General features: G+C 40.0%; 3 protein-coding genes across 3 annotated transcripts; all 3 read left to right on the top strand.

Annotated features, from left to right (window-relative positions):
- Nucleotides 1-101: 101 nt before the first annotated feature.
- On the top strand, nt 102-10,235 carry agfg1b (ArfGAP with FG repeats 1b). The gene is made up of 12 exons (XM_073491969.1): nt 102-412; nt 3,983-4,076; nt 4,365-4,480; nt 5,085-5,223; nt 5,338-5,494; nt 5,632-5,739; nt 6,200-6,344; nt 6,460-6,539; nt 6,638-6,730; nt 6,906-7,064; nt 7,615-7,709; nt 8,630-10,235. Exons 1-12 carry the CDS (start codon nt 246-248, stop codon nt 8,687-8,689), a joined length of 1,413 nt encoding a protein of 470 aa, XP_073348070.1. The 5' UTR covers nt 102-245; the 3' UTR covers nt 8,690-10,235.
- A 637-nt stretch (nt 10,236-10,872) lies between these two features.
- Nucleotides 10,873-13,560, top strand: fbxo36b (F-box protein 36b). The gene is made up of 4 exons (XM_073491632.1): nt 10,873-10,968; nt 11,468-11,576; nt 12,690-12,862; nt 13,114-13,560. The coding sequence occupies exons 1-4, from the start codon at nt 10,873-10,875 to the stop codon at nt 13,558-13,560; spliced, it is 825 nt and encodes a 274-aa protein (XP_073347733.1).
- Nucleotides 13,561-19,359: 5,799 nt separating this feature from the next.
- grk7a (G protein-coupled receptor kinase 7a) lies at nt 19,360-25,413 on the top strand. Its single transcript, XM_073491461.1, has 4 exons — nt 19,360-19,956; nt 21,301-21,756; nt 24,501-24,781; nt 25,074-25,413. Exons 1-4 carry the CDS (start codon nt 19,360-19,362, stop codon nt 25,411-25,413), a joined length of 1,674 nt encoding a protein of 557 aa, XP_073347562.1.
- The last annotated feature ends 1,240 nt before the right edge of the window (nt 25,414-26,653 follow it).

The following is a 26,653-nucleotide window of genomic DNA, read 5'->3' as shown; positions in this document are numbered from 1 at the left end:
AATACGAGGCATCATTCCAAACCAACAGATGGCGCCTGTGCCTGTGAAGCCGCTCTGTGTGTCACTTTCTCCCTGCAGAAGAAGTAGTTTGTCAGTCGCCCAGTCTCCCTGCTAGACCTCTCGGCAAGGTGTCTGCCCGGCCACCGCCGACGCACGCTAAAAGTCTGCCCCGACGACACCCGCCCTGTCCCGGGTCCCTTGACGAAAACTTCTCCCCCGGTGATACCAGCCTGCTGTTTTCGGCCATGGCGACGAGCGCGAAGCGAAAGCAGGAGGAGACTCATCTGAAGATGCTCCGGGAAATGACTAGCCTGCCCGCGAATAGGAAATGCTTCGACTGCGACCAGCGCGGCCCGACCTATGTCAACATGACAGTGGGCTCCTTCGTCTGTACCACCTGCTCTGGCATCTTGTGAGTTTACTTTTGGTGTAAAAGTGTTAAGTTTGTGTTTCACAGTTGCCGCCGGGCGAGCACAAGGCACCGCTGTCAGTCATGCGTCTGTGCGGTCCAGAACTGACTTAGCGGCACCGTTAGCTCGTTAGCTAGCGTTAAAGTCAGCACAGGTAACGTTGACGACGGGAGGGGAGGGGAGGGGGCACTGGGCTGGGCTGCCTGGTTTGTTTACAGCGTTACTTCACGATGATAAAATGTGGTGTTAAGGCTGAGTGTGAGCGGTGGTCTCACTGGTTTACTGCCTGTGTGGTCAAGGTTAGCAAGCCAAACATTAGGATCACATACCTAACGGTCAAATATTTGAGCACCTTGTTCAAAAACAGCACGTCACAGATGAACCACCTCTAGTTGAACTTTAGCAGGACCTGACAAGGAATGTCGCCAACACACACACACACACACACACACACACACCTCTAGATAAGGGGCAGGGTGGGTCTCAACTTGGGAAGCACTTGAAGTAGGGCAGTGGGTCGTCCTCGGCTGCTGTCCACTGAAATCACGTCTTCTTCCTCAAAAACTTTTGCCATGATGAAACCATAACCAGGATTTATGCAATATCTTAGCTGCCCACGCCCAATTAGTTGCTCATACAGAGGCACAACACTTCTGATAATCCTGCTGTCAGTATGTCACGTGTTTTTTCTGCCAGGATGTCGCAAACCTGCATCCACCTCATGTATTGAAGCTGTGTGTGCAGTATTCACCATTTAATTGAATCATATACTGTGTTTTTATCATCAGTTATATGAGTATGTGCCAATTTCCATTATTAAGCTGAAGAGAATAAGTAGAGTAGCACACCAGTTACAAAAAGTGAAACTCGACACTGGATTCACTGGGCCTTTTTGACATGGATCAACAAAAAGTGGTACTAACCCCTGACATAATGTATTACACGTGTTTTCACCGCCATGAAGTCGGTATGACTAGAGGCACCTTTAGTAACAATTACAGCCTTGAGTCTTTGTGAAAAGGTCTGTAACCAGATGTGCTTACTTAAGCTTTTGCAACACTGTGAGCGCTCAGTCAAGCTGCCGAGGACAGCAATCTTTAAATCATGCCATAAATTCTGATTTGGATAGCGATCTAGACTCTGACTCCACACCAGGACATGAACATTGTCGGTTCTCAGCCAGTATTGTTACAAATCGCATCAGGATGTTTCTTGAGTGTTTGACTTAATTTCAACCTGAACCTCCACAAGCCTCTTATGGCCTGCAGAATATGATGCTGTCATCAAAAGCACCTCATGGTGGTGATGGTGTGTTTTAGTCTCATCAGACCATAAAACCTTCTCTCACTTTCCTAAGTGCTGTATTGTAACTTCAGTTTCTTGAAGACGTTTCACCTCTCATCCAAGAGGCTTCTTCAGTTCTAACTAACTGGAGGGGAGTTGTAGGTTTTTAAACTCTGTGTGGGAGTGTCCTTACAGAGTCGTTAAGGACACGTGTGAGCTCTGAGTTTCAGAGACGTTAGGGCCACTTGTGGTCGTTGACCCAACCAGCCTTCATGTGGGGTACTAGGGCTAGGTGAGCCCAGGTGTGAATGATTGTTAAGCTGTCTGGTGAGGGAACTCAGTGCTGCATTGTAGGTGGGTGATAAGTAATGTTTAAAAGCCTGCAACTTGCCTCCAGTTAGTTAGAACTGAAGAAGCCTCTTGGATGAGAGGTGAAACGTCTTCAAGAAACTGAAACACATCCAGTTGCCTACGAAACAGCACTTAGAATTACCACGACCTGGATGACTGAGAACATTCATCATGTTCTCTCACTTTGTGTCAGTCTCCTACAACCCTCATGGCAAACAGTTTCCTAGATGTCATGCGCTTTTTCTTTGTACAACAGTGGTTTTGTCTTTGCCAATCTGCCAGTACGCCCCAACTTGTTAAGCAATAGTTGTTGTCTGCATGCAATAAACGCTCCTCCAGACTTGCTGAGGCCTCATGGTGGCTTTCCTCTCTGGTGTCTCTTGCACAGACCCCCAGATTTTGAGATCTGAAGGCCTGAGAGACTTAAAGACATTTAAATTTGTTGGTGGTTGAACTTACTGTACTCTGGAGTCTTTGTGGATTTTTTCCTTATCAGTGTTGAAACAATCCTCCTAGTCTCACACCTGTGATTGTGTGCTGTATTAACGAGCAGTAAGTCAGTAATCTTGTCACAGATTTGTCTGTAAAGCTTCTTTGTCTTCAGGATTTAGCTTTTGCCAGAAAACTGAACACCTCCTTGTTGCAGTTTCCAGTTACAAGTCGATGTAACTTTTTCACTTTTTCAATACCAATCGGTGATTTCGATTTGGCTCATTTTGTGACTTGTTAAAATGGTTGGCTGAACCAATTACATAATTTCTTTTTAGATCAATATTTTATTTATTGTCTAAAAAAAAAATATGCCGTTATACATCAACAAGTAACCTCTGTCACTACCATAACACATAGGCGTATCAGGGCATTAATATACAAGTAAATAAACAAAGCTGAAAATAATCACACAAATAAAACAAATACTACCTTTCATTATGAGTTTTGTATGGGACAAAGTGCAAATAAAAGTTGTGTAGTTGATTTTATTTTGTGTGTTATATTTGCACCTCGTTTAAATACATTTGTAGAGATTTGTTTTTTAACTGAAACACTCATTTTGTCCTTGGACCCATGTCAAAAAAAATTGTTTCAAAATGATTGGTTTACAGTTTTTGCTGACACTGTAAAGTAACCCTGAATAAGTCCTGAATAAGAGTGAGCACAATCTTGGCCATTTTCAATTGGGTCTAGTTCATTTTTAATTCGAGATGTCTATCCCTGTATGGATGTGATATGATTCCTGTCATAGTTGTATGGTCTGGCTCAGGTTAAACCTCCTTGACAGTCAGTCAGAACTAGATACAGCACGATAAAAACACAAACATCAACAAATGCAAGTTTGCTGATAAATGCTTGACGTTATACAAGTTGCCTGCCATTTATGGATATTCGCTACTTGTGAACATTTTTTTAAGTTGCATACAGGTTTAAGGGACACTGCCGGGAAGTTGCAGGGTCAAGTTTCAGGGCTAATAAATTACGTGGTATGGGATCAGTGCATAAACTTACATACTTGCCATTACCCGATCCAGAATTTTAGGCAGTATCAGAGGCATTTGCAGTTCTGGTATCGTATCCAAACAACCCTATATCTAACCAACCTAACAGTCACAAATAATTCTCAATTGCATGTTTTATTTTGGTGTTTAAAAATTCAGTGGATTTTACAATTAATTTTATTATTTAAACCAAAACTATCCATGATCTTCAAAAACAATAAACCAGCAGTATATTCTCCCCTCTGCTGGTTTGCATAAAATCGTCTGTCAAATGTTTAGATTTGAGCTCAGTTTCCATGTCTCAAACATATACCCTGGGAAGAAAATGTATCAATGCATCTGTGGTTGGAGTTTTTGTTTGCTCGTTTCATATCACATGAACAGCATTGGGTTGCATCCTGCTTCTCTTGTTCTTAAGCTAACATATACCTCCTCCACCCACAGGCGAGGACTGAATCCCCCACACAGAGTGAAGTCCATCTCTATGACCACATTCACACATCAGGAAATCGAGTTCCTACAGAAACACAGCAATGAGGTATGGTGCACACTTTACAACAAAGGACATATTTCACATTGCGAAACATAATTTTTGGAGCCATGGCTCTCTGGTTTTGATTCAGAAGTGGCTAATCTTGGCATTTTTCTGAACCCTGCTTAGTCAACTTTATTGGCATTCCTCTCTCCCTACTTTTTCCCCCCCGTTTCTCGTCATCCCCTCCCCCTTCCCTTTACTTTCTCTCACCTCTCTCCCGGCTTTGCCACCACCCCCACCCCAATCCCTTCCTTACCTCCCACTCTCCTCATTCCTCTGCCCCCCCTGTAGGTCTGTAAACACATCTGGTTGGGCCTCTATGATGACAGGACATCAGTTGTTCCAGACTTCCGAGAACCACAGAAAGTAAAAGAGTTTCTTCAGGAAAAATACGAAAAGAAAAGATGGTAACATAAACATATAGATTTTTTTGTTTGTTTGTTTGAAGAGTTTTGGCTTTGGTTGTTGTTAAAAATCACATCAGGATCAAACCAGCATTCATGACCATTCTTATTGCAGTCCTTTGTACATACTGCTTTAAATAATGCAAATGGAAAGGTAGTAAATACTTTTAAAAGCTTCAAAGTCAGTGTTAAGATTTCTGCAGGTCATTCAATAGTGCTGGTCTGTTACTGTCGGCTGTGATGCAAAGAAAAAGAGTGCAGTGAGTTGGCTGCTACCCCTGCCAAAAGAAACCATTATGGTTTTAGCTTGACAGCATGCTCTTCATTGTCTGTAGCTACGTGTCACTTTCCTCTTTTACTGCAGCGTTGGGGGAGAGAGAACACAATGTTTAAACACTATGCTATTTGAAGTAAAGGTCCTGTTTGATACGAACGAGATACTTCCTTTAACCTCATCAGATCAATCAAATTAGTAATTACACATTTGTTGTGCTATGCCACATGGGATCAAATGATAATGCTGTTTTCTGTTTTCCTTTTTTTTTTTCTCTTTTTTAAAAAAAATATATCTCTTAATTTATATTGGTGTTCTTTCCTGACTGCCTAGGTATGTTCCTCCAGACCAAGCGAGGGCAGTATCCAGTGTCCAAGCCTCTGTGTCTGGCTCCTCAGCCAGCAGCACTGGTAGTACCCCAGAAGTACAACCCCTCAAGACCCTGCAGCTTAACAAGACCCCACTGCGCCAGGTAAAAGAAATGCACACTGAACCTACATACACCCATCCCATATCCATCTGTAATGTCCATTTGAATTTGGCTGGAGAAATGTTTTAACCATCTTTTTTTCGGGCTGCTGCCCAGTCTCCAGGGTTAGCTCGTTCCCAGGCTCACAGCGCTGCTCAGGAGAAGAAGTTCGACTTGCTCTCTGACCTGGGAGGAGACATCTTTGCTGCTCCGCCAACTCAAACTTCCAGCTCTGCCAACTTTGCCAACTTTGCACATTTTCCAAACCAGTCGGGTAAGATGGCTTCCTGTGAAAGGTCATTACATTCCGACTAATGTAGATCAATAAGGTATTTCACAGTATGGTTTGTCGTCATCCTGTTTCCTCATTCACTGTTTTTATTTCCACATTCATTCTCTGTGTGGCTGCAGCACCTCAGGGTAAATCAAATACCAACTTTGCCAACTTTGAGGCATTTGGAAACACTGCGATTCCATCCCATCTGAGCACGTCACCCCCCTCAAAGTCCTTTTCATCAGGTACCCCCCTCCCCACCATTGTCTCACCTCCACCATATCCACACATACTCACCAGTTTTTGTCTTATTTATTCTTACCTTCTATGTCCACTGGTCAAGCCCTCTCTGTTATCAGCAATGCTCTCTAGATGCTTGCTACTGTTGTTGCTAAGCAACTATAAAACTTGATGGCAACACATTTCTCTTGGATAAGACTTTAAAGGGTTTTAAACTAATGCTCTGTTAGTTGTTAGCATTATTGGGAACACACCAATACATCCTTTCTATATGGGTTAATTTAAGAGAGACATCTCAGAAGCATTGTGAAGGGAGACACCCAGTGGTCATTTAGCTCTAAACATCACGTTGTGCGTATGTTGTAAAATACTAAGCTTACCCTGAATCAGTTAGTCATTTCTTTGTCTTTTTATTATTTGAGTGTGCATGTGTATCTTTTCTTTTCTTTGAAAATTTGTCGAAAGGGGGAGGTGTGCCAATCCCGTCAATGTCTAGTGCCGTCCCTGCCCAGTCCCAGATAGGAAGCTGCTCAGAAGATCGTTATGCTGCTCTGGCTGAGTTGGACAACAAGCTCAGCACCTCTGTCTCCTCAGGCAGCAGTGTGCAAGGGTGAGAGACTGGCAGACACACACACTCTTTTCACAGCTTCACTGCTCGTGTAAAAGAGGTTAATAAATGTGTGTGTAAATGCATCAAAATCATTAAATCTTTTTTTTGTTCACAGGAACTTATTTGGACCAGTCCTTGGTTCATCGCCAGCCCAGAATCCACCTGTGTTACCCAGCATGCAGCCTGGCTTTGGAGGTGGTAAAAGTGATTACAGCTACAGTGATGCATACAGAACAACTGGTCCATTTTCACATGTAGCTCATTTTGCAACACATTGCATGTTTTTCATCTAGCTGTCCCATCCACAAATCCCTTCGTTGCTGCAGCAGTTCCCCCGGAGATGGCCACCAACCCTTTCCAGACAAATGGCAGAGCTCCAGCTGCAGGTGTGTGTGTATTTAAAGTTTAGTGTATTTTAATGAGCCACGTTTTAACTTAGACATTTGTGTAACCCAGTTACATTGCCTAGTAGCTTTGTGATTTGCTAAAGTATCTAGAATTTACTCCTCCTTGTTTGTGTTGTGTGTGTGTGTATGTACACACCCTGCGTGTGTCTTGTAGCCTCCTTTGGCACTGGCTCTATGAGCATGCCCGCCGGCTTTGGGAATGCGTCTTCCTACTGCCTCCCGACCAGTTTCAGCGGAAACTTCCAGCAGCAATTCCCTGGCCAGGCCCCCATCCCTTACTCTCAACCTGGGGCCTACCACCCTCAGTCTAATGGTTAGTGGCCTCCCACATCCCTCTGTCCTCCTACCTTGTTCCACTTGTGCAGTACCTGTCGGATATTTAGGTCACATGCAGCGTCTTCCTCAGCATGAATTATGTGTAATCTTTATCTATATGTTGCATTCGGAATTGTGTTTCAGACTTGCTGCAACAAATTTGAAGTGTGACTTGTCAGTGACACCTACTGCACAGTGATAAAAGGTTGCATTTAGTGTACAAAGCTTTATGGTTCTGCTCTGAAAACAATGAACAAATCTGACGTCACTCATAAAGCTCTGTTTACACCTGAATGCAGTCTGACACGCTGGGGCTTGGCTCTCATTAATTTTTTTCTCCTGTTTACAGTCTGAGGTCTATTTCATTTTATATCAAACTCTCATAATTAAGTTCATTGTAAAAATTGTTTTACGTTTCACTCTTTAAACAATGCTTTTTATGGCCTTTTGATATAACAGTTACAATCAAGTATTATTATTACACGTTGCTTAACTGCTGGAGAGAGTAGACTCAATCTGTTCAATCCCTGTCCTCCTATCACCCCCAGGCCCTGCATACCCAGTCTACGGTCAGAACAAGCCCTCTATGACGCCCTTTGGGCAGCCCATGGCTGGCCCTGGCATGACCAATAATCCTTTCATGGTGAGCATGTGTTGTCTTTTTTCCCCCCAACTTTTTAAAGACTCTCAAAGAAGGAAATAAATGATGCATGTGGAAGGAGCTTTGTCAGCTTATGAAATCATAATGCGATTATTTTGACAGATATTACTATATACAGATATTATATATTACTATATTATTATGTTAGATATTACTATAGTGGAAATTATCATATTTGCATAATAATTTTTCATTAAAAAAAACTATTGAAATTATGATTATTTCACATTTGTTGGGGTCTGTACCAAACCAAAAAATTATTTCTTACATCTGGAGCAGAAGAAAAGGATTTGTGGCTCAGGGCATCTTTCAGCACTATAGTACTTCATTATAATGCTGTTTGGTCAAATTTTACCTTTATTAAAAAAAGAAAAAAGCACCTTCTGCGATTTGCCTTGGCCATATTGCAATTTCTATAAAATGTCAATGAATTGTGCAGCCCTAATTAGAACCAATTGATTTCACTAAAAACTTTGCTACTCATACCGTTTTAAATTAAACTAGAATGACACTAGAATGACGATACCTCCACCAAGACTCATCAGTCCCCTTTAATTCAAGCAAGCTTAATCCAATATCAAACTGGATAGCCCTGTATCACTCTAAATTTTAAACCTCGTCAAATTGTCCTCACTCAAACATACCAGCCACCTAAATATGCCTTATTTTTTTTTTATCAGGATCCGTGCATTATTCCACGAACAAAAATGTTGATCTTGCAATGTTAAAGACAGTGAGAAAAATTCCTGGATACGTCTTATCCACATTCCCACCAAAAGTTAATGGGGTCTATTCTGGTCAAAGACCCATCCTCCATCTAAATTTGGTGAAAATCTGTCCTCACTGCAGTAATGTTTTCTGTTGTCTTAATTGTTAACGTTGAACCCCTCACTTTTTTTCAGGCGGGAGCTCCAGCCGGGTCATTTCCTTCAGGGGGTTCATCCACCAATCCTTTCCTGTAGCACATCTCCGGTCCTTTGCCACCAGAGGGCAGCATGCAGCACATACTCAACGCACCTGTTCCGTCATGCAATTAGAGGCAGTACCTTTTTTAAAAAAGACTTGCGTTTTTTTTTTTGTTTTTTTTTCATAAAACAAGTTTACAACACTATGAAGGAGTACAAAGGACTACGTTGAAGACTAAGGGACTGTTATGGGGGGAAAATGTACTGTTTGGACAATATAAAATATGTTATATGCTTTTTATTTTTTGTTTATGACTGTAAGCTCTGTGCATATCATCATTTGTAATCACAATTAAGTACATGTTATGTATAACAAGGACTGAGTTAACAAGGGTGAGTATATATACCTTGTGGAAAAAAAACCCCACTACAAACTATCTACATAGGGTAAGGGTATAGAATTTAATATTATTAACAGGGTTCCATCCAAATCCATGATCTGTGGTTTGAAACAACCATTATGATGCAGGTATTTCATTTCAAAAGGGATTTCTTTTTTTTATATTTTAGCATAATTGCTACTATACTGGCACTAAGGTGCAAAATGTCCTTTATTAACTTACAGTTGCAGATCCAAGTTGCCTATAACCCAATGCAACCAAACCCACGTCTTTTTAAGTTAGAGTGACATCCCAAACGGGTGGATGGAACACAGTAATGATCCAGGACTATTAGTCATCCTTTTAAATATTGCCAATATCTGTGAAATTGTGAAAAAATCTTAGGGGCTAGATTTTGGTTTGAAACAAAGGGCAGCTCCTTGAATATGAGGCCAGCAGAGACTTTACAGATGTGAAAGCCCACCAGGTAAAGGGATGGGCATGTCTACTACAGCACAAACAGAGGAAAGACAATAAGTGTAGGCATTAAGATGATTATTTCTTTGTCTTTTTACAGTACCCTACCTAATCCATAAAGCGTTGTTACAATTGTTAAATATACTCTCATTAACCTCTCCTGCTGGTTGAATATGTCAGAGGAGCAAAATTCAAGATATTCACAATATTTTCTGAATATGGTAAAGACAAAAAGAAAGACTGTTATGAAAGCTTCAGGGTTGTGAATGTGACCCAAATTGGGTTGCCTCAAAACAAGTCAAGTAGTTATTCACATGGTTGACAATGACTTGTCCTCTTGACAGGGAATGACAGGTTTTCCAGACCCTGCCAAGGCCAAAAAACGTACAACATTTGGAAGCAAAATGTTTATGAAATGTTAGTTATGTTGTATTTGCCACACTCCCTTGACGTCTGTCTTCTTCTTTGCCTTCTGATTAAAAAGCTTTTGGAGTAAAGAAAAGGATGAGGAGAAATACTGATCTCCGTTCAATTTGCTTTAAAAGAAGGCAAGGGAAAAGAACAGATTAATTTAGGGATTACTACATTTATACAGCCTGGGACTCTGGAGAGCTTGGGTCTCTATTGTGCCACCCATGACTAACACTTAATTTGACAATGTGTTTCTTGTCTTTACAAGAATAGGTAAGTAAATGTGTACATATATAAATATATGTATAAATAAATTAAAAGATTTTTAACTACAATTTGGCGTTTGTGTAACTATCAGTTTTACCAGTCTTCTTTATACCAACAGAGAGGTGACTAAATACACTCAGTTGACAGTTTATTAGGTATACCCATCTGAAACTAATGGAGATTAATATAACTACTGTGTAATTTATCCTACCTTTATGAAGTTTATAATAGGTAATTGTTAAAATGTTGAGTTGATAGGTGTTACTAATATCTTGTCCATGTAATTTTTATTAAGAGGGGGCTAAAATATCAGAAACACCTCTCAGTATAACACTTTACCACAAACTGAGCTCCCAAAATGAATACAAACACAACCAAACCTTCAAAATGAACAGATAAGTGTCAATCAGCATCAAAACTAGGCACTGTAACACTGAATAAAGTGGAATACGTTTACTTTTAGCTAGGTTTAGCTGGTTAATATTAAGCAACTTAGTGTACATTCCTGTATCTGTTCATTGTAGGTGTGTATATCAAATGCAATATCAAGAAACCATGACTATTATACATCGTTTTTGTGTCATATACATGTCAATTTTCTCACATAATTTTGAATTGGTAAAAAAAAAAAGAAGAAGAAGCTAAATGCTAAGTTTGTCCCTATCTGAGAAAGCCCTGTTGCCATGACAACGCAGACACTTTGACATGGCGTCTCTTTTAACAGACCCGTTGTTTGAAATCTCTGGACCGGCTCCTCCACCCAGTAAGAATTTTTATCACTTTGCTGTCACCAAGTCAGAAGTAAGTATAGATATTTTTGATTGAACTTTTATTGTTTGGGGTTTAAATTACAATTTGCTATCTAGTAAGCGACCTAACGTCAACATCAACTGTAGCTAGCAGAAGTTTGTTGTTAGCTAGGTTAGCGACAAATATAACGCCTTGTCTGCTGCTTGCTGCTGCCGCTAGTTAGCTAGTTAAATGTGTTGGTACCCTGTTTTTGTCATACAAAAAAACCCAACAACAATAACTTATCAGAGCTTTGAATAAAATAAATAATGAAAGCAGAATGAGAGAAAAGCAACACAAGGAACATTTACACTTGTAGCACACATAACGTTAAACTGAAATTCCTAGTTAGTGTTGCAATAAGGGTACTGTTCCATTAACACACGAATTATAACTCATTGGGTCACTGTGGTGGGTGATGTTATACTGATATTTTACTTATACCGTAGAGTAGATGGTTAAACAATAATAAAAAAAGAGTACTCAAGTTTGGTTATTGGGTCATTTCCAGGTGATTTGGAGATGGTGGAAGATATCTCTGAGAACTGTGGACAGGAACGCCAAGCCTGGAGAACTCAAGGAGTCTCACCAGGACTTCTTGGATGACCCTAGGCTGCAGAGTGAGTGATTCATATTTAACAACGTGACTAGAGCTGAACACATCAGACAAAGCTTAGCATTTTAACTTCACATCCAATTAATTTGCCATTTGCAATTAGAGGAAGGGGGTGCAATGAAAGACTAAAATACAAGTGGAGAGGTTAAAAGGCCTTTTTCACGCAGGTGTAAAGAATGAAATTAATGATTGATCCAATTTAACTGATTCAGTTTCAGGGTCCTGGTATTGTGCATGCTATCACACAGTCATTGCTTACTGGGATAACTGATTAGGAGAGATTCTTAATGTTACCAGTAACAGGTGTGTTTTAGACAAGTCTTAATGTCTGCTGTGAGAATATAAAGAACCAACTGCCCCTCTTTCATTGTATGGGGTTTAATGGAGCCATGGCAAGGGTCAGAATAGACCTTTTTCACAGCAGGTATAAGATATGTCCTTGCAGTACAAGCACAGTTGACACATTTTTGTTTAAGCTGTTAACAGTTGGTGGTGCCTCTATATAGGTTTTGTGCCAGTAATTACAGGGCAGTTTACAGGTTTGTTTCTGTTTTGCAATATAATGTAAAAAAGAGGACACATGCTCTGTCAGTTTTGCTTAAATACATATACAAATACCTGTATAGGAATACCTGCTTTTTATTATGCCTTGCTTTAGGCAAGGCAAGGCAAGGCAAGTTTATTTGTATAGCACAATTCAGACACAAGGCAACTCAAAGTGCTTTACAGGCGCATACAATTACAGTAAAAGCATTTAAAATACATTAAAACAAAACATTAGGTGCTTATCACTCTAAATTTAGGTAGGGTCGCAACGATTTGAGTTTTTTACTGTATGATGATCATCGAGGAAAATGTCTAGGTTTAATGGTATGAATAAGCGCAAATAATTTCACAAAATGTTATGCCTTGACACACGTGAAACTTGATATAAACTTGAAATATATACATTTGGTAGAATTCAATACCATAGATGCAGATGGTACAATAACCTTAGAGTCGGTGTACCGCTGCAACCTTACATTCAGGTTATGTCTTGTATATATATTGTGAGAATGTGAGAATGAACTGAATGCTTGAATATGGATGGCAGCTAAAATAATGGGCTTCTTCCCAGGTGAGGTCAGTATGGTTTTCGGTCGCCAGATCTTGCAGTACACCAAAGCTTTGTGCCAAGGCCACTATGATTATCTGGAGCGCCTGTCTGACTCCTTACTCCTGCGGATAATAAATTATCTTGAACTAGAGGATGTGGGTCAGCTTGGACGAACATCACGCAGGTTCAGGCAGGTGAGTTCCAGAGACACACAAGGAGAGCTGCTGCCAAAAATAATCTGTGTTCTGAGATAAGAAACTTCATGTCTATCATTTAAGGTTTCACTGTTGCACATTTTGTCTTCTGTTGTCTCTGGTGTGTATGCATCATTTTAAATCTAAAGTAATATTCTATTCTTACATTGTTATTAATAAATTGGAAACTATAACATGCATCAGCTCATATGTTTATTGTAATTTTCCTCATACTTTTTACTTCTCCTCAGCTGTGTGGGTCAGAGGAGTTTTGGGAGCAGGCAGTGCGGCAGCGCTGCAACACAGTTTCAGCTGAGGTGGCGTCTCTAGCATTTGAGGTAGGCTGGCGCAGCATCTTCTTTACCAGCAAGCTACAGCTGCAGAAGTTGATCAGCCGCAGAAGGCTGAAGGCGGAGGAGCAAGAGGAAGGACAGGTCTCTGACCTGGAAGCAAAGGCAGAGGAATATCCAGATGAAAGCTCAGATTCAGATCAGACATTCGGTTCAGAGGAGGAATCTCAGCCTGGCATTATCCCTGACCTAAGCCCTGGCAGAGTCCCTGGTACTGATTTTGACGCCAACTCTTACTGTGATGTTAAACCTGGCCGTAACCCTGAACCAGAAGCTGGCTCTGATTCCTGCATGCCTGTGTCTGGCCAACCTTTGGAGGACAACTGTGTTGTGGAAACATTGGTGTAGAACACTTCACTGAGCAATAGTGGAGGAGACTGCAGTGCAAAGCCAGACAAAACACTGAGTTAATCCTGGTGTCAAATGTTGCCTGTGTTTCAGTATTATATTAATATGCCATTTCTGCACATTCCTCCTCCTAAGTGAGTTGTGTAATGATGATCTAAAGACTATTATCTTTATGTTTTTTAATTTGTTTTTTATTCATGTAAAAATATAGTTTTTTTACATATGTTTGATATGATTTTCAATCCTCTACAGGATCATTAGTGACATTTTCATTCATATGTCCATTGTGCCATGACTTGTCTGCCTTTTCTTAGTACATTCATAAGACCAACAACAACAAAAAACAACAGGAAATTGTAGTATATGAAAATTGTTTTTCTCTTAATATACAAATTGTTACATGCAATATTGTAAGTTGTAGATTTGATATAAAATTGATATCCATTAAGCATTTCTGCTGTCTATGGCTTGTCATTTATGAACTCATTCTGAGTAAAACCTCACTCACTTTCCACTTTCAGATGAGATTCAACTTGAGACACAAACATGGTAAGTAACTTAAGATATTTATGTGGGAATGCATGCTTATTATATGTTTTTTCACTTTAATCGGTTGACTACAAGTACATTTGTAACTAGTAACGTGCATGTACTGTAATGAGAAAGAAATACTAGTTTTTGTTCCATTTCGTAGGTCAAGAAATGCTTGATTAAGAAAGTAGTCATAATGTTTATCCATAGATATATGGAAAATGAATAAATAAATACTGGGTCACTGGTATCTGGTAGTCTTCTCAAATAACATCTTGATTAAGAGTTATGTAGGAACTACTATTCACTGAGAGGAAGTTTTACTTAATTTGTTCTGTACTCATTCCTTTTCAGCTACAGTAGTAAGGATTATGTGTGCCTTATCACTGAGTTTGAGCCTGTTACTAATGCATCTTTCCAACTTAATGTTGTAATGTTAACCAGTTCAGTGTTGTATTCCAGGCTCCTGTGGGATTAACATGTTATCAGCCTATTCAGAAGATGTGGTCCCTTGTTGTCCCATCAGTGAGTACCCACAACAATGCTGAAGGAAGGCTTTGTTCATCCTTACCAGGTACCCAAGCACCTTTAGTTAGCTGCTTTTATTATGGAGGAGTAGCACTTTGAAATCCCAAATCCCAGGTCTGTAAAAAAATTGTCAGACGTAATGTAGGTGCTAACTACAAACAAAACTCATTATGTCGTGTTATGTGTTGAAAACTTATATCTTGAAGTAAACAAGTGATGGGGCAGAGACACAATACGCTATTACAAGAAACTGTTGAAGCTCTGGAAGCTGTTATTTTAAGGTAAAAATGTTACATAATGTTGCTTTAATTGTTAAAATAATATAATTGTTCCAAATGTGATGGATGTATATAAATTCATGGATCATTTCATAACTAATTTTATTCGCAATAATGTGAAACTAGTTGACCAGTTTGAGTATTTCGTAAAATTGCTTTTGTAATGTGACAACTGATTGTTATGAAAACAGTGGAGAATTCCATTTTTAGCTTGATTTTTTTGTTGTGACAGGTATACAACTGAAGGTGAGGCTTTAGCTGGTTGCTGCACTTTCTACTGCTAATACTGCCCATCCCTTTACCTGCTAATATTAACAACTGAAATCATATGTTAAATGACTGTGTGAATATTTTTCTGTGTGTTGGTAAAAAACAGTATAAAGTATACAAAATATGATAACTAATTAGTGATCACAGTCAGGAAAACAACAGTGAACCAAATATTGGCAAGATTTAATATTAGACAGATTTTTTACTGTAGTCTTTTGTTTCCACAGGTATTCTAATAAACATTTGATGATTTGAACATTTTACATTTGATATATGTATGTATATATATATATCTGCTTGGTGGAAATTAAAACACAAGAACTGTCATTGGGTCAGTTGCAGTTACATCATGATCTGGACTCCTTTTAGAGACAGATAATGTCTTTTAGTTTTGACAGGATTATGAGTGCAGTACACACAGACTGCACTCAGTCCCCTAGGGGGCACAAGCTGCTAGTGCTAATGGTCCGTTCTGTGCACAAGTCATATAAACATCATCAGTGTCTTTCTCTTCTCTTTTCCCTTCCTGTTTGGCTTTGCTTTATGTTGGCATGCTCTATGCTAAGTGTCTGCAAATACATTAGTGAATAAAGTGTTTTATTTTTGGTCCTTGGTAGCAGTTGAGAGCAAAATCAAGTCTCACGGTGAAGTCTATTATCCGAAATGTTTGAGAAGCATTGATTAAAGACTTGATCAAAGATTGGACCAGGATAGTTTTCACAGATATCTGCCACAGTCAGCTGGAATGCTGCACTTGTAACCTAAACCTAAGTGGTTTTAGACAGAACACTGTGAGCTTGAGACAGTTTGAGCAGGGATTAGCCACCTGTGCTACTGGCCTGCACTGCATCTCCTTAAAGGGTTATTTCACCAATTCTTCTGATCTCTGAATTCTTTCAGCTCTGCCTTGTGTCCAGAAGGTATATAAAAATAGCTGTTTCCTGCTGGTGGATGAATGTTTACGGAAGGCCACGTAGAAGTCATCTTCCACTACCTCTTGCTACACCCAAGCTTTCAAATTTGCAGCTACTTCAGTCACTAACTTTTCTGGCCTGTTGGGAACCTCCCTACAGAATGTGAAGTTCCTGATGATAACCAGACGTGGACAACATCCTTATTCAGCTTGGCAGCTTTCCTTTGTGACCTCTTGGGTTGAAGACAAGCTCCATTCTTACCATAGACTTTGCACAGTGTAATGTAGTTTTGAACAAAATCCCACCAGACCTGAAATCCATAAACCTCTGCCTGATTTTTGGATCAGGCAGAAGGTGAAATGGTTATTTCATTTCCTCCTTTACCTCATTTAAAGTGACATGACAGCACACCTCTCTTGATGCTGATTGAGAAAAGAACAGGTTCTGTGTACTCAATGTGGAAGCACTTTATTGCATTCCCACCTTCTTATATATAATTCCCACTACTCTACTGGGAATACTTTCCATCCACTGCCTCTTGCTTGAAAGCTTGAGAGAGGACATAAGAGGATGGAGCCAGACCACGTAGAGACCACGAAGCAGACCATGTGGGAGATAGGATGAGAATGCTCTGCACATCTTAACCTTTACTCCCTCCTCAGGACAAGCTAATCCTCCCAAGGTTAAAGGAGCAGGCGGCTCAAAGATCAAACATCTAAATCAGAAAAGATCATACATTTAAAACAGATCATATCTATTTTTTCATTAGTTTGTGTAAAGCTGCTGTTGTAAAAATGTTTTGAATAATTACATTCATTTGTGATGGGCCCTCAATGAAAGTTACACGGCTCAGCAGGGATCCACTGTAGAGTATATGGGGAAACCCATAGAGTGACGTGTGAGCTATCAGCTTACCTCTCTCTCTGCCCTCCCTGACCCAGTTAAAGATGAAACCTGTGGTCTCTTTGCATTCACTCAGGAGGCTTAAGTGCTTTACTGACACTACGATCCATTTAAAGCATGATTGACATTTGACATTTGATATTTATGACAGGTGTCTTTAATTGGCAAGATGCCTCTTTCTCTATACAATTTAGTTTAGTTTATATTTTGGTGGAATACTAATAAGTAGTGCTTGTATTTCTAGTCTGTCTTTCATTCTTGTAATTTGTCACAATTGGTCATTTTCTTTCCCTTTTGGGACAGATTCAACCCCTGGTTGCTCTGTGTGGTAGTCTTCATGGCCTTTTGTAAGTCAAAATAGTCTGGAGCTCTCTGAAGGCAAGCAAAGCCCTTGATCTTGTGTAGGCCACTGACAGCTTGAGACCATTTGAGAAAGGATCAGCTAATATTATCCAAGGTTTATCTTACTGAATTAGCCTACATCACCATCGCTGTAGTTTAGGGTTACTGCCAAAAGCAACAAAGGAAGGAAAAAGCCAGTTCATTACATCACACATATATAAAAATGAAGACCACCTTTCTGTATAGATTATTGTACAGTATATATTTATGCCATCTAATACCAGAATTGTAATAAGATGAGAGTACAGCGTGACATGGAAAGCTAATGTCTGTTTTAGCTCAATCAGAAATATACTAAAATATTTTGTGTGTGTTAGATGTAAGGTGTATCACAGGCCCCTGGTATAACCTCAGTGCTGTTACCTGATTGAGGTCATAGTCTTCAGGCTTTTCATAAACCAAGCTCTGGTGTCACATTTGTCTGATCCTCCCGAGTCCCTCGGTTGACTCTCGATTTTAACAGCCGATGCTACATTGTTATCGGCAGTTTTAAAGATGTGTACTGTAGGAATACAGTGCATGTGCACTTCTGACACGCTATTTTACACACAATTTAAGCAACAAACTGAAACATAAAACAAACATAAAACACATTGCATGACTGGGATGAGCAGGGAGAAGAAAAATATATATTGCCTGCCCACTTCTCACAACAAATAATATAAATGCTGTACAGCATATGGTTTACTTTGAACAACTTTTTGAGTATGTGTGTGCTGCTGTGCACACATAAAAACATGCACATGAGACTAAACACAAGTATTACTGATCAAGCTCATTTTTTGTCTGTATAAAGTATACATTTTCTGAAATAAATAATAGTTGAACCAGCTGAAAGTATTCCCCCGAGAACTCAAATGGCAAACACGCTGTTTTGAAAATACTTCAACATAAATGCATTACTTGTCAATATCAAAATCAATATCTATTAAACTACTCAGTATCTCAGTTCAGTGATGTGTAAATTTATATTTTAGATTACATTATAAATACGACATGGCTAATTAAAACATTTTGCAAATACCTAGGAAAATATACTATGTATGCATCTAAATGAGTATTTACTCACAGTTCACTTTATAGTAATGTCCTTTACATTGCATGTGCATTTTGTTGTAAAAAGATAAAGTGATAATTGTAATAATGTTAGGTGGACTTTTTGAAATACTTTTGGTAGTTGTCATCAAAGGATGGTCACTGATGAATGAGTGTAAAATATAAGAATGAAAGTGCTTGTCGGAAGAAAAAGAAGCAGACAGAATAGGATTAAGCTCTCTGAAGTATGTGCTTTGTTGAAACTGGGAGGAGAAAAGATGTAGGTGGATATATTGACACCTTTTACAGCCATGGTTTATAATAGTGACTGCATCAGTGAAAATTGTCATCGGTGTCCTGCTAAAAGCTCCAAATAAGTCTTTTTTTCTATCTATATGCAACAATATGGTATTAAAACCTCAAACCAAACATAACTGTGTCACTCCAGAATAGTTTTTGAGTGGACTCTGCAAAAACTACTATGACAGTTTTTTTTAAAGGTGTTTTGCTTTTTCCAGAGCATTTTCATCCTTCTTTCACTTGGTCTCACCATTAAATGCATAGTCAACAGATCCCATCAGACCACTACTGTACTGGAGACTGCTGAACACCATTCGCAGATATAGAGGGCTACAAAGCCTCTTAGGACAGAGCCCGCTTACGATTCCCTTTCTGTGCACAGCATCCTTGAATAGACCATACAAAGATCCTTAAGCCAAAATCCCTCCCTGGTATTTAATTCTAAATGAGTAATTACTGGGTGTGTCAGTGTGTCTTAGGTTTGCAGGTAGGCTGGGTGGAGGAGCTCATTTGCACGCTGGCTTTAGAGCGAATTGCACTCTCACATAGACACACACATCCTGAAAGGCGCTGCATCCCTGAGGAGCAACTGAAGAGCCCAGTCACTTAGGGGGGACAGACCACATACAGCCGCCAAGATGTGTGACATGGGGGGACTGGATAACCTGGTGGCCAACACGGCCTACCTAAAAGCCCAGGGTGGTGATGACAAGGAGATGAAAAAGCGTCGTCGAAGCTTGTCTCTCCCCAAGCCTGAGCAATGTGCTGCAGCACGAGGTACCATTGAGAAGGACTTTACATTGCTTTGCGAAAGGCAGCCTATTGGCAAAAAATATTTCCGCGACTTCCTGGCAACGAACAAAGATTTTAAGCTTGCTGCTGAATTCCTGGATGAGCTGTATGACTGGGATCTGGCTGAAGGTGCACCAAAAGACAAGGCACGCCAGAATATCATCAACAAGTATTGCAAGGCCGACTCCAAGAACTTCCTGTCCTTTCTCACTGGAGAGCCCGCTGACAAATGCAAAGCTGTGACAGATGCGACCTTTAGCGAGGTGATGAAAGGCAAAGTCCAGGAAGGTGTAAGAGAATATCTAAAAGCCAAACCCTTCACAGATTACCAGGCCAGCCCATTCTTTGATAAATTCCTCCAGTGGAAAGAGTATGAGAAACAGCCCATCAGTGACAAATACTTCTATGAGTTCAGAACTCTAGGAAAAGGAGGCTTCGGAGAGGTAAGCATTCAAACACATCTACCTATAATTTTATAAAAGTCTGTTGTAAATATGTGTGTATGTGTTGTGACAAATTATATATCTTTTAATACTACTGTTAGATGTAGAAAAAAAAGTATTATCATCATATTTTATATAATGTACGCAAAAATGCAAGAAAATATGCATTCTGCATCTTTTGGAACTGTAATGATAGTACTCTATAAGTAGTATTATATCACTGTCGTTCCATCCTTGGAAAAACCCTAAGCTACAGAGGTATATTTTCTTTGAAGCATAAGAAAGGATATTTGTGGACAGGAGATCATACCTTACACAATCATGAGGATTTACCTTGCCCCAAGGTGACCATGAAGCCTGGTAGCATATAGGCAAAATCATGGTTTATGTTTCACAAAGTAATAAATATAAAGCCACAATGCAGGAAGCACTAATCTTGCTTTGACAGAGCTAGCAAAGTGCTCTGATCTATCAGACGCTGATTAATTAAATCTTTTAATGAGATCAAGATCCATTTTTCAATACAGACCTGAGGACAAGGGTTTCCTGTTTTAGAAGACACACTGCTAAGCAAACAATGTACAAGCAGTGATTGCAGGGACAGAAAATGGCAGTACGAGTTTTTGTGAATGAAATACATTGTCGCAAGGGTTGAGATTGATGAGAGATATCTGAAGAAAAAAATGAAAGGCAAATTATCAAATCTCATCATGACTCAGCCTGTTAGCTTCATTAGCACATATAGAGGACCTACTATCGACCCTTGAGGAACCTCTTTTCTAAATCAGGCTCTTAGCAACGAGTGTGTAGAAAGGCATATTATTGATTGAAACTGCTAATGTAACTTTCTCAGCAATACAATGCAGTGGACAAACCTGATCTCCTGTCTATGGAGAGGAAAATACCAGAAGTGAATGTTTAGTTAAAGATGTGAGTGAGAAAGATGGCAAATTGGTCAAGCTAGGTTTGCTTCTTGAAACAAATTTCTTGTCTTCAGTCCTACCAGTGATTCTGTATCAGTGTTGCATTTAAGAGAAATTGTAAAATGAGACAAAGCGAACAAATCCCCCATTGCTTGTGTAAAAGAGGGATTATTTGTGATTCTATTCTATTCTGAAATATGTGATGGCATAGATTTATGATTTGAAAACATCTGTCTAGTCTATTTTGTTTGATATACCATTAACAGTTTCTTTAAACTTTCATTTCCATTAAAACGTCTTAGTAGTCCAATTTTTTTAAATTTACTTCTGATCAATGTAGAGCAATGGTTTCTGTACCTGCCTTAGAACTGTGTGGACATTTAAAGTCCTCCTTTTTAACAAATCATCTGTGTTTCTCCAGGTATGCGCTGTTCAGGTAAAGAACACAGGCCAGATGTATGCCTGCAAGAAGCTGTGTAAAAAGCGACTGAAGAAGAAGGGTGGTGAGAAGATGGCCCTGTTGGAGAAGAAGATCTTGGAGAAGGTTAACAGTCTGTTCCTGGTCAACTTGGCCTACGCTTATGACACCAAGACCCATCTGTGCCTTGTCATGACCCTGATGAATGGAGGAGACCTCAAGTACCACATTTACAACATAGGCTATGATGGCAAGGGTAACGACAAGGGCATTGAGATGAAGCGCATCATCCACTACACAGCGCAGATCACCACCGGCATTCTGCATCTGCATGACATGGATATCGTATACCGTGACATGAAGCCAGAGAACGTGTTGCTGGACAGCTTTGGCCAGTGCCGACTTTCAGATTTGGGTCTGGCCATAGAGATTGCACCAGGAAAGACCGTCACTCAGATGGTGAGTCGATGTACACACTTGAACAGTGACTTTCTGGTTGAAATTGCAAACACCCATCCCGCAACACAATAAAAAAATAAAACAGTCACACAATAAAGAAGTGCACAAAGTTGCACTCTCAAAGCCATTAGGATGCTGTTAACATAAGAAGACTTGACTGGACATCAGTCAGCAATGATAATGGGAATCATAATAAGATTTTACATCGTGGTAAAAGATATCTACCGTAGAAGGCCATTCCATCTATTATTTAAAGACTTGGAAGTTGCATACACCAAATGGCAGCCAGGCTGTTATGTGTAGCCCATCTTTACATCAACAAGATCTGAAGTCATCATCTGCATGGTTGGACTAAGTTTTAAACCACACAAACTCGCAAACAAACTGCAACAGAACAGAAATACTAAGAAACAGAGAGCACTGGCTGCCAGGTGATACCTCATCTACATCTTCACCGTGTCCATGCTCACTTATACGAAGATGAGGATGAAGCTCAAAACTGGACTCAGGCTTTTGGACAGGCTGTCAATCTTGGTCAGGTTTTTACTTTAAATCCGGACAGGGATTACTGGATTGCTTAAAGATCTGTGCAATGACAGTCTCTGAATCCATTATATAACTCATTTGATCCTTGAGCAGTCAGATTATAGCCTAGCCATTTATAGGCTAACGTTTGGTTTAGGGGCTAGGTTCAAGACCTTGGAGGTCCAGTGCTTGTAGCAGTAGCAGTCAATTATTGTAAGAAGGAGCTTGGTTGCAGAGATTTAGTTATTTCTGTGGAGGCGAGAGAGTTGCCTGCAGCACACTTCATGAGGCCTGTAGGCTGTGGTCTGTGAAAGAGTAACACAGATATCAGAGTTCAGCTTGATGTTACACCATAATGGCTGCACAGGGGGCTCTTGCAATGAAACTAAGGGTCACCTCAACAATATGCAAAAGAGAAGGCTGTCAGATCATCATGATAGGCTGTCAGATCAGTCTGTTTTGGTCACTTTTTGACAAATGGTGATTATATATACGACTTGTATTTTACAGATTGGGCAGGACCACAACTTAATAAAATTACTCATAAAAGAGTTGAAGAATGAGCCAGTGTACAGAAAATTATTTTCAAATATTTTTTGAATACCTCCTGTATATTAAACCTAATCTGACCTAAAAAATAGGAAGCATTTTGCAAGGGGTTTCTCTTCAGGCTTTCTTCAGGACTTACTTGCAGTAGCAAAGAGTAAGCTCTCGGTTCCATGAAAGTCCAATAAGCTCATTATCCAGTACTCTGATGCTCCTCAGCCAGCCAGAATGACTGGGCTAACCTCCTCCAGGCAAGGCTGGCTTTGGTCCCCTAATCCTCTTAGCGGGCATTACACAAGTCTGTCCCTGATTAGACTGACAGATCCAGGTAAAAACCTATGTTGAATATGTTAAGACATGTTAGTTTGCAAACAAGGTGACTTCAACTTGGCTGAACAATGTTTATAAGATCTGATCCTTGCATGAACTACGATTATCTTTGTAGCCTTATTGAGTTTTGCTCCTTTTCGCTGAGTGTGCATGTTATTTGTTAAGTTAAAATGATTACCAACAGATACACGTCAGATGGACAGAATATTCTCACAAAAAGCGTCCAGGGGAAGTTGAAAATAATGCAGGGGTTTAATGGAGTTGCACTCTAGTTGACATGGAGTATTAGGACAAACAAGTATCGCATGCAAACATGCTTAAGTTTGGTCAATGGAGTTATACTTAATCAGTCAGAAGAGCCTATCCAGGTATGGCGAAGTCTTGTCACACTTGCAAAGGACAGATTTTAATACATACAAAAAAGAAAAAAATCAGCAAATGTTTTATTACTTTACCAAAGAGCTTGTAATGTCTGATGCTGTCGTCAGTGCAAAATATTAATAGGAATTCTTTAAAGACATGCTTAAATGTCTTTAAGTGTTAACATATTAAAGTGGCTGTAAAAGGACAGTACATCCAACAGAACTCATAAGGACCTCCAACAAAAGATTTTTGCAACAGGGTTTCTTCAGGAATTCGTAGTAGTGAAGTGTAAGCTCTCGGCTCTACGCCAGTGTGAGGTGTGCATGCATTAATTATGCATCGGAGGCATGTCTACGTGCCGTCTGGATGTTACGTATTTCTGCTAGAGACTGTAGCATCCAGAAATGGCCAGCCTTTATATAAGAGGCTGGACAACTCTGTCAGTGTGTAGACACACATGACTCTTGACAGGTAGTAGGCTTAGCATTAGGATTAAGCTCCTGGTCCGAGGCTGCAGGTGAGGTCACAGAGGGAAGGGAGCAGAGGAGCCGGGAGAGAGCGAGCAAGAGATGGAAAGGTCAAAGTTGCACAGAAGGATACAGAAAGAAGATAGCGATGAGTAGATGAAAGCTTTTAGTAACCAAGGCAACTGATCTGTGTAACACTTCAATGTCAGTGTCACTTGACATCACTTTGAAGGTGTGACCGTTTTAAAGTTGTTCTTTACCAGTCTGACCTCCCACAAGACCAGCTTTCCGTTTTCTGTGCCATGTTGCTGAACTAACACATAAGTCTGTTAATGTCAGTTGGCTGTACAGTCTTTGCTTCCATCTGCAGAACTCAATGCTAACATAGTAGAAATCCTAAAGGTCCGAACATATAAAACACACCATGACTTCTAACAAGTTAAAATGTACAATAAAATGATTTATAGATTAACCTTATTTTCAGTCTTCCTCCTACTCTTCTCTCTCCTCCAGGCTGGTACTGGAGCATACATGGCCCCTGAGCTCCTGAGCAAAACTCCATACAGGACGTCGGTGGACTGGTGGGCCCTGGGCTGCAGTATCTACGAGATGGTGGCCGGATACACACCTTTCAAAGGCCCAGACAGCAAGAAGGAGAAGGTGGAGAAGGAGGAGGTACAGCGTCGTATTCTCAACGAGGAGCCCAAGTGGGAGCACAAGTGCTTCGATGCTGTCACCAAGGACATCGTCCAGCTGTTCCTCAAGAAGAAAATAGAGGAGCGCCTGGGCATGAAGTAAGGGGTTCTTCTTCCCTTTTAAGTTATAAGCAAGCTGCTGTTAAGTGGTTGCACAGTGGTGCAGTTAATCTGAATTTATGCAATCAGTTGTTAATTTTTGTTTTTTTGGAAGAGTATTAATTTATAGTTTCCTCATGTACTTAAAAAACATTTAAAACATGTAAATTTGGTTGATATTTTTGTGCATTAAAAAACTGAGATTGGAGCAACAAGCTTATTTAGAATTAACTAGTCTGACATTTTAGTTTTGAAACACTGATGGAGAAGTATATTTTTACCTTCTCATCAGGAACAACTTGGAGGATCCCAGGAAGCATGAGTGGTTCAAGACCATCAACTTCCCCCGTCTGGAGGCCGGGCTGGTGGATCCTCCTTGGGTGCCCAAGCCCAATGTTGTCTATGCCAAGGACACTGGCGACATCGCCGAGTTCTCTGAGATCAAGGGCATCGAGTTTGATGCCAAGGACGACAAATTCTTCAAGGAGTTTAGCACAGGTGCCGTGGCCATCCCATGGCAGCAGGAGATGGTCGAGACTGGACTGTTTGACGAGCTCAATGATCCCAACAGGAAAGAGGGTGGAGGAGATCCCGATGATGAAAAGAAGTCTGGCACGTGTATATTGCTGTGAGAAGCCACATGTTTGATATCATATACCAAAAAATAACACAACAATAATTTGTTTGTTTTCTCAGTCAGACGCACATTAATGTTGATGTAAAAGAGTCATGTTTTTACGAAAGAGGGGAACACGAGCATCTGTGTGGATGGTACATCCCTCTCTTGTAAGGATGGTCATGGTTTAGAGGTGTATTGCTTTCGAGGCAAGGTTGTGAAGGATGTGGTGATGTATTTTGAGCATCATCTCTCGGGTTCATATCTTCTCTTGCAAACAGACGTATCTTATGATGTAGACATGCAACCATGTGAAACATAAATGACTGCTAGGAGTAATTTTTTAGAATAGTGAGTAAAAGGCCTGTGTGCCAGGAACACGACTATTTTATGAAGAAAATGTCTAAATCCAAACATAGTATTTGCAGTAGACGTACCTGCTGAAGCGATGCTGTTACATCCAACATTAAGCTTTAAACCAATTGGAACGAATGTCTTCTAGAAATTGTTCACTTTGAGTATCTTGTAGTGGACCGTGTACAACATTTTATAGCACTCCCCCACCATCTTATGCCCTTTACTGATGCCATCATAAGGTCACACTATTTGTACGAAGAAGGGTACTTTGTAAGCACATGCAGCAGAGTAGTTGTAGTCTTTAAATGTTATGCTGTGATCCTAAACCTAATAATTAAGGCTGATCATGCATTTACATTCTACATATTTTAGTTTTATATAAACTTTAAAAGGCATTTGTTGCAATTGTATTTATTGTATATAAATAAATTGATCTATACCTATGCACACAGAGAAAAGCAAATATGTAAGTAATTTAAACTTAGAAAGACAATGAAGAATACAGAACACTTCTTCACTGAGTCCCTCTACTGTTGGTGCTATGAGGCTCAACTTAGTGAGAATGGAGACTCTGTAGCCCTGGGATGCTGAGAGAGAGAGATGAGTGCAGTTAATTGCTGCATATGAAGGAGGAACATTTAGAGGAGTTGGGCAATAAATTCCTGTACCAGGAATGTGCAGGTTGCCCTGTACACGGCCCTGAAACACTGTGATGCTTCAGGGCTCTTTTCTTAGTTTGGGGTGAGTGTAAATAACTCAAACTAGCCTGATTTTTGAAGAAGACTCCACTGTTGTGGTTGTTAAGATGAGTATAGAGACTTGGGTTAGGTCAAAAGAAAATCCTTGTTATTCTTGTTTACTTGTCTCAGGATATTTATTACCAGATATTGGGCAGAAGT

This window comes from Pagrus major, chromosome 21, assembly GCF_040436345.1.
Source record: "Pagrus major chromosome 21, Pma_NU_1.0".
NCBI lineage: Eukaryota > Metazoa > Chordata > Actinopteri > Spariformes > Sparidae > Pagrus > Pagrus major.
This window is presented reverse-complemented; position numbering and strand designations above follow the sequence as displayed.

Bases quoted from the DNA above. Each gene is read 5' to 3' on its own strand.
- agfg1b (XM_073491969.1), top strand. From the start codon at position 246: ATGGCGACGAGCGCGAAGCGAAAGCAGGAGGAGACTCATCTGAAGATG. The intron at 6,345-6,459 runs GTGAGAGACTGG...TTTTGTTCACAG, and splicing joins TCAGGCAGCAGTGTGCAAGG to GAACTTATTTGGACCAGTCC. The intron at 6,731-6,905 runs GTGTGTGTGTAT...TGTGTCTTGTAG, and splicing joins TGGCAGAGCTCCAGCTGCAG to CCTCCTTTGGCACTGGCTCT.
- fbxo36b (XM_073491632.1), top strand. From the start codon at position 10,873: ATGGCGTCTCTTTTAACAGACCCGTTGTTTGAAATCTCTGGACCGGCT. The intron at 11,577-12,689 runs GTGAGTGATTCA...GCTTCTTCCCAG, and splicing joins GGATGACCCTAGGCTGCAGA to GTGAGGTCAGTATGGTTTTC. The intron at 12,863-13,113 runs GTGAGTTCCAGA...ACTTCTCCTCAG, and splicing joins CATCACGCAGGTTCAGGCAG to CTGTGTGGGTCAGAGGAGTT.
- grk7a (XM_073491461.1), top strand. From the start codon at position 19,360: ATGTGTGACATGGGGGGACTGGATAACCTGGTGGCCAACACGGCCTAC. The intron at 21,757-24,500 runs GTGAGTCGATGT...TCTCTCCTCCAG, and splicing joins GAAAGACCGTCACTCAGATG to GCTGGTACTGGAGCATACAT. The intron at 24,782-25,073 runs GTAAGGGGTTCT...CCTTCTCATCAG, and splicing joins GAGGAGCGCCTGGGCATGAA to GAACAACTTGGAGGATCCCA.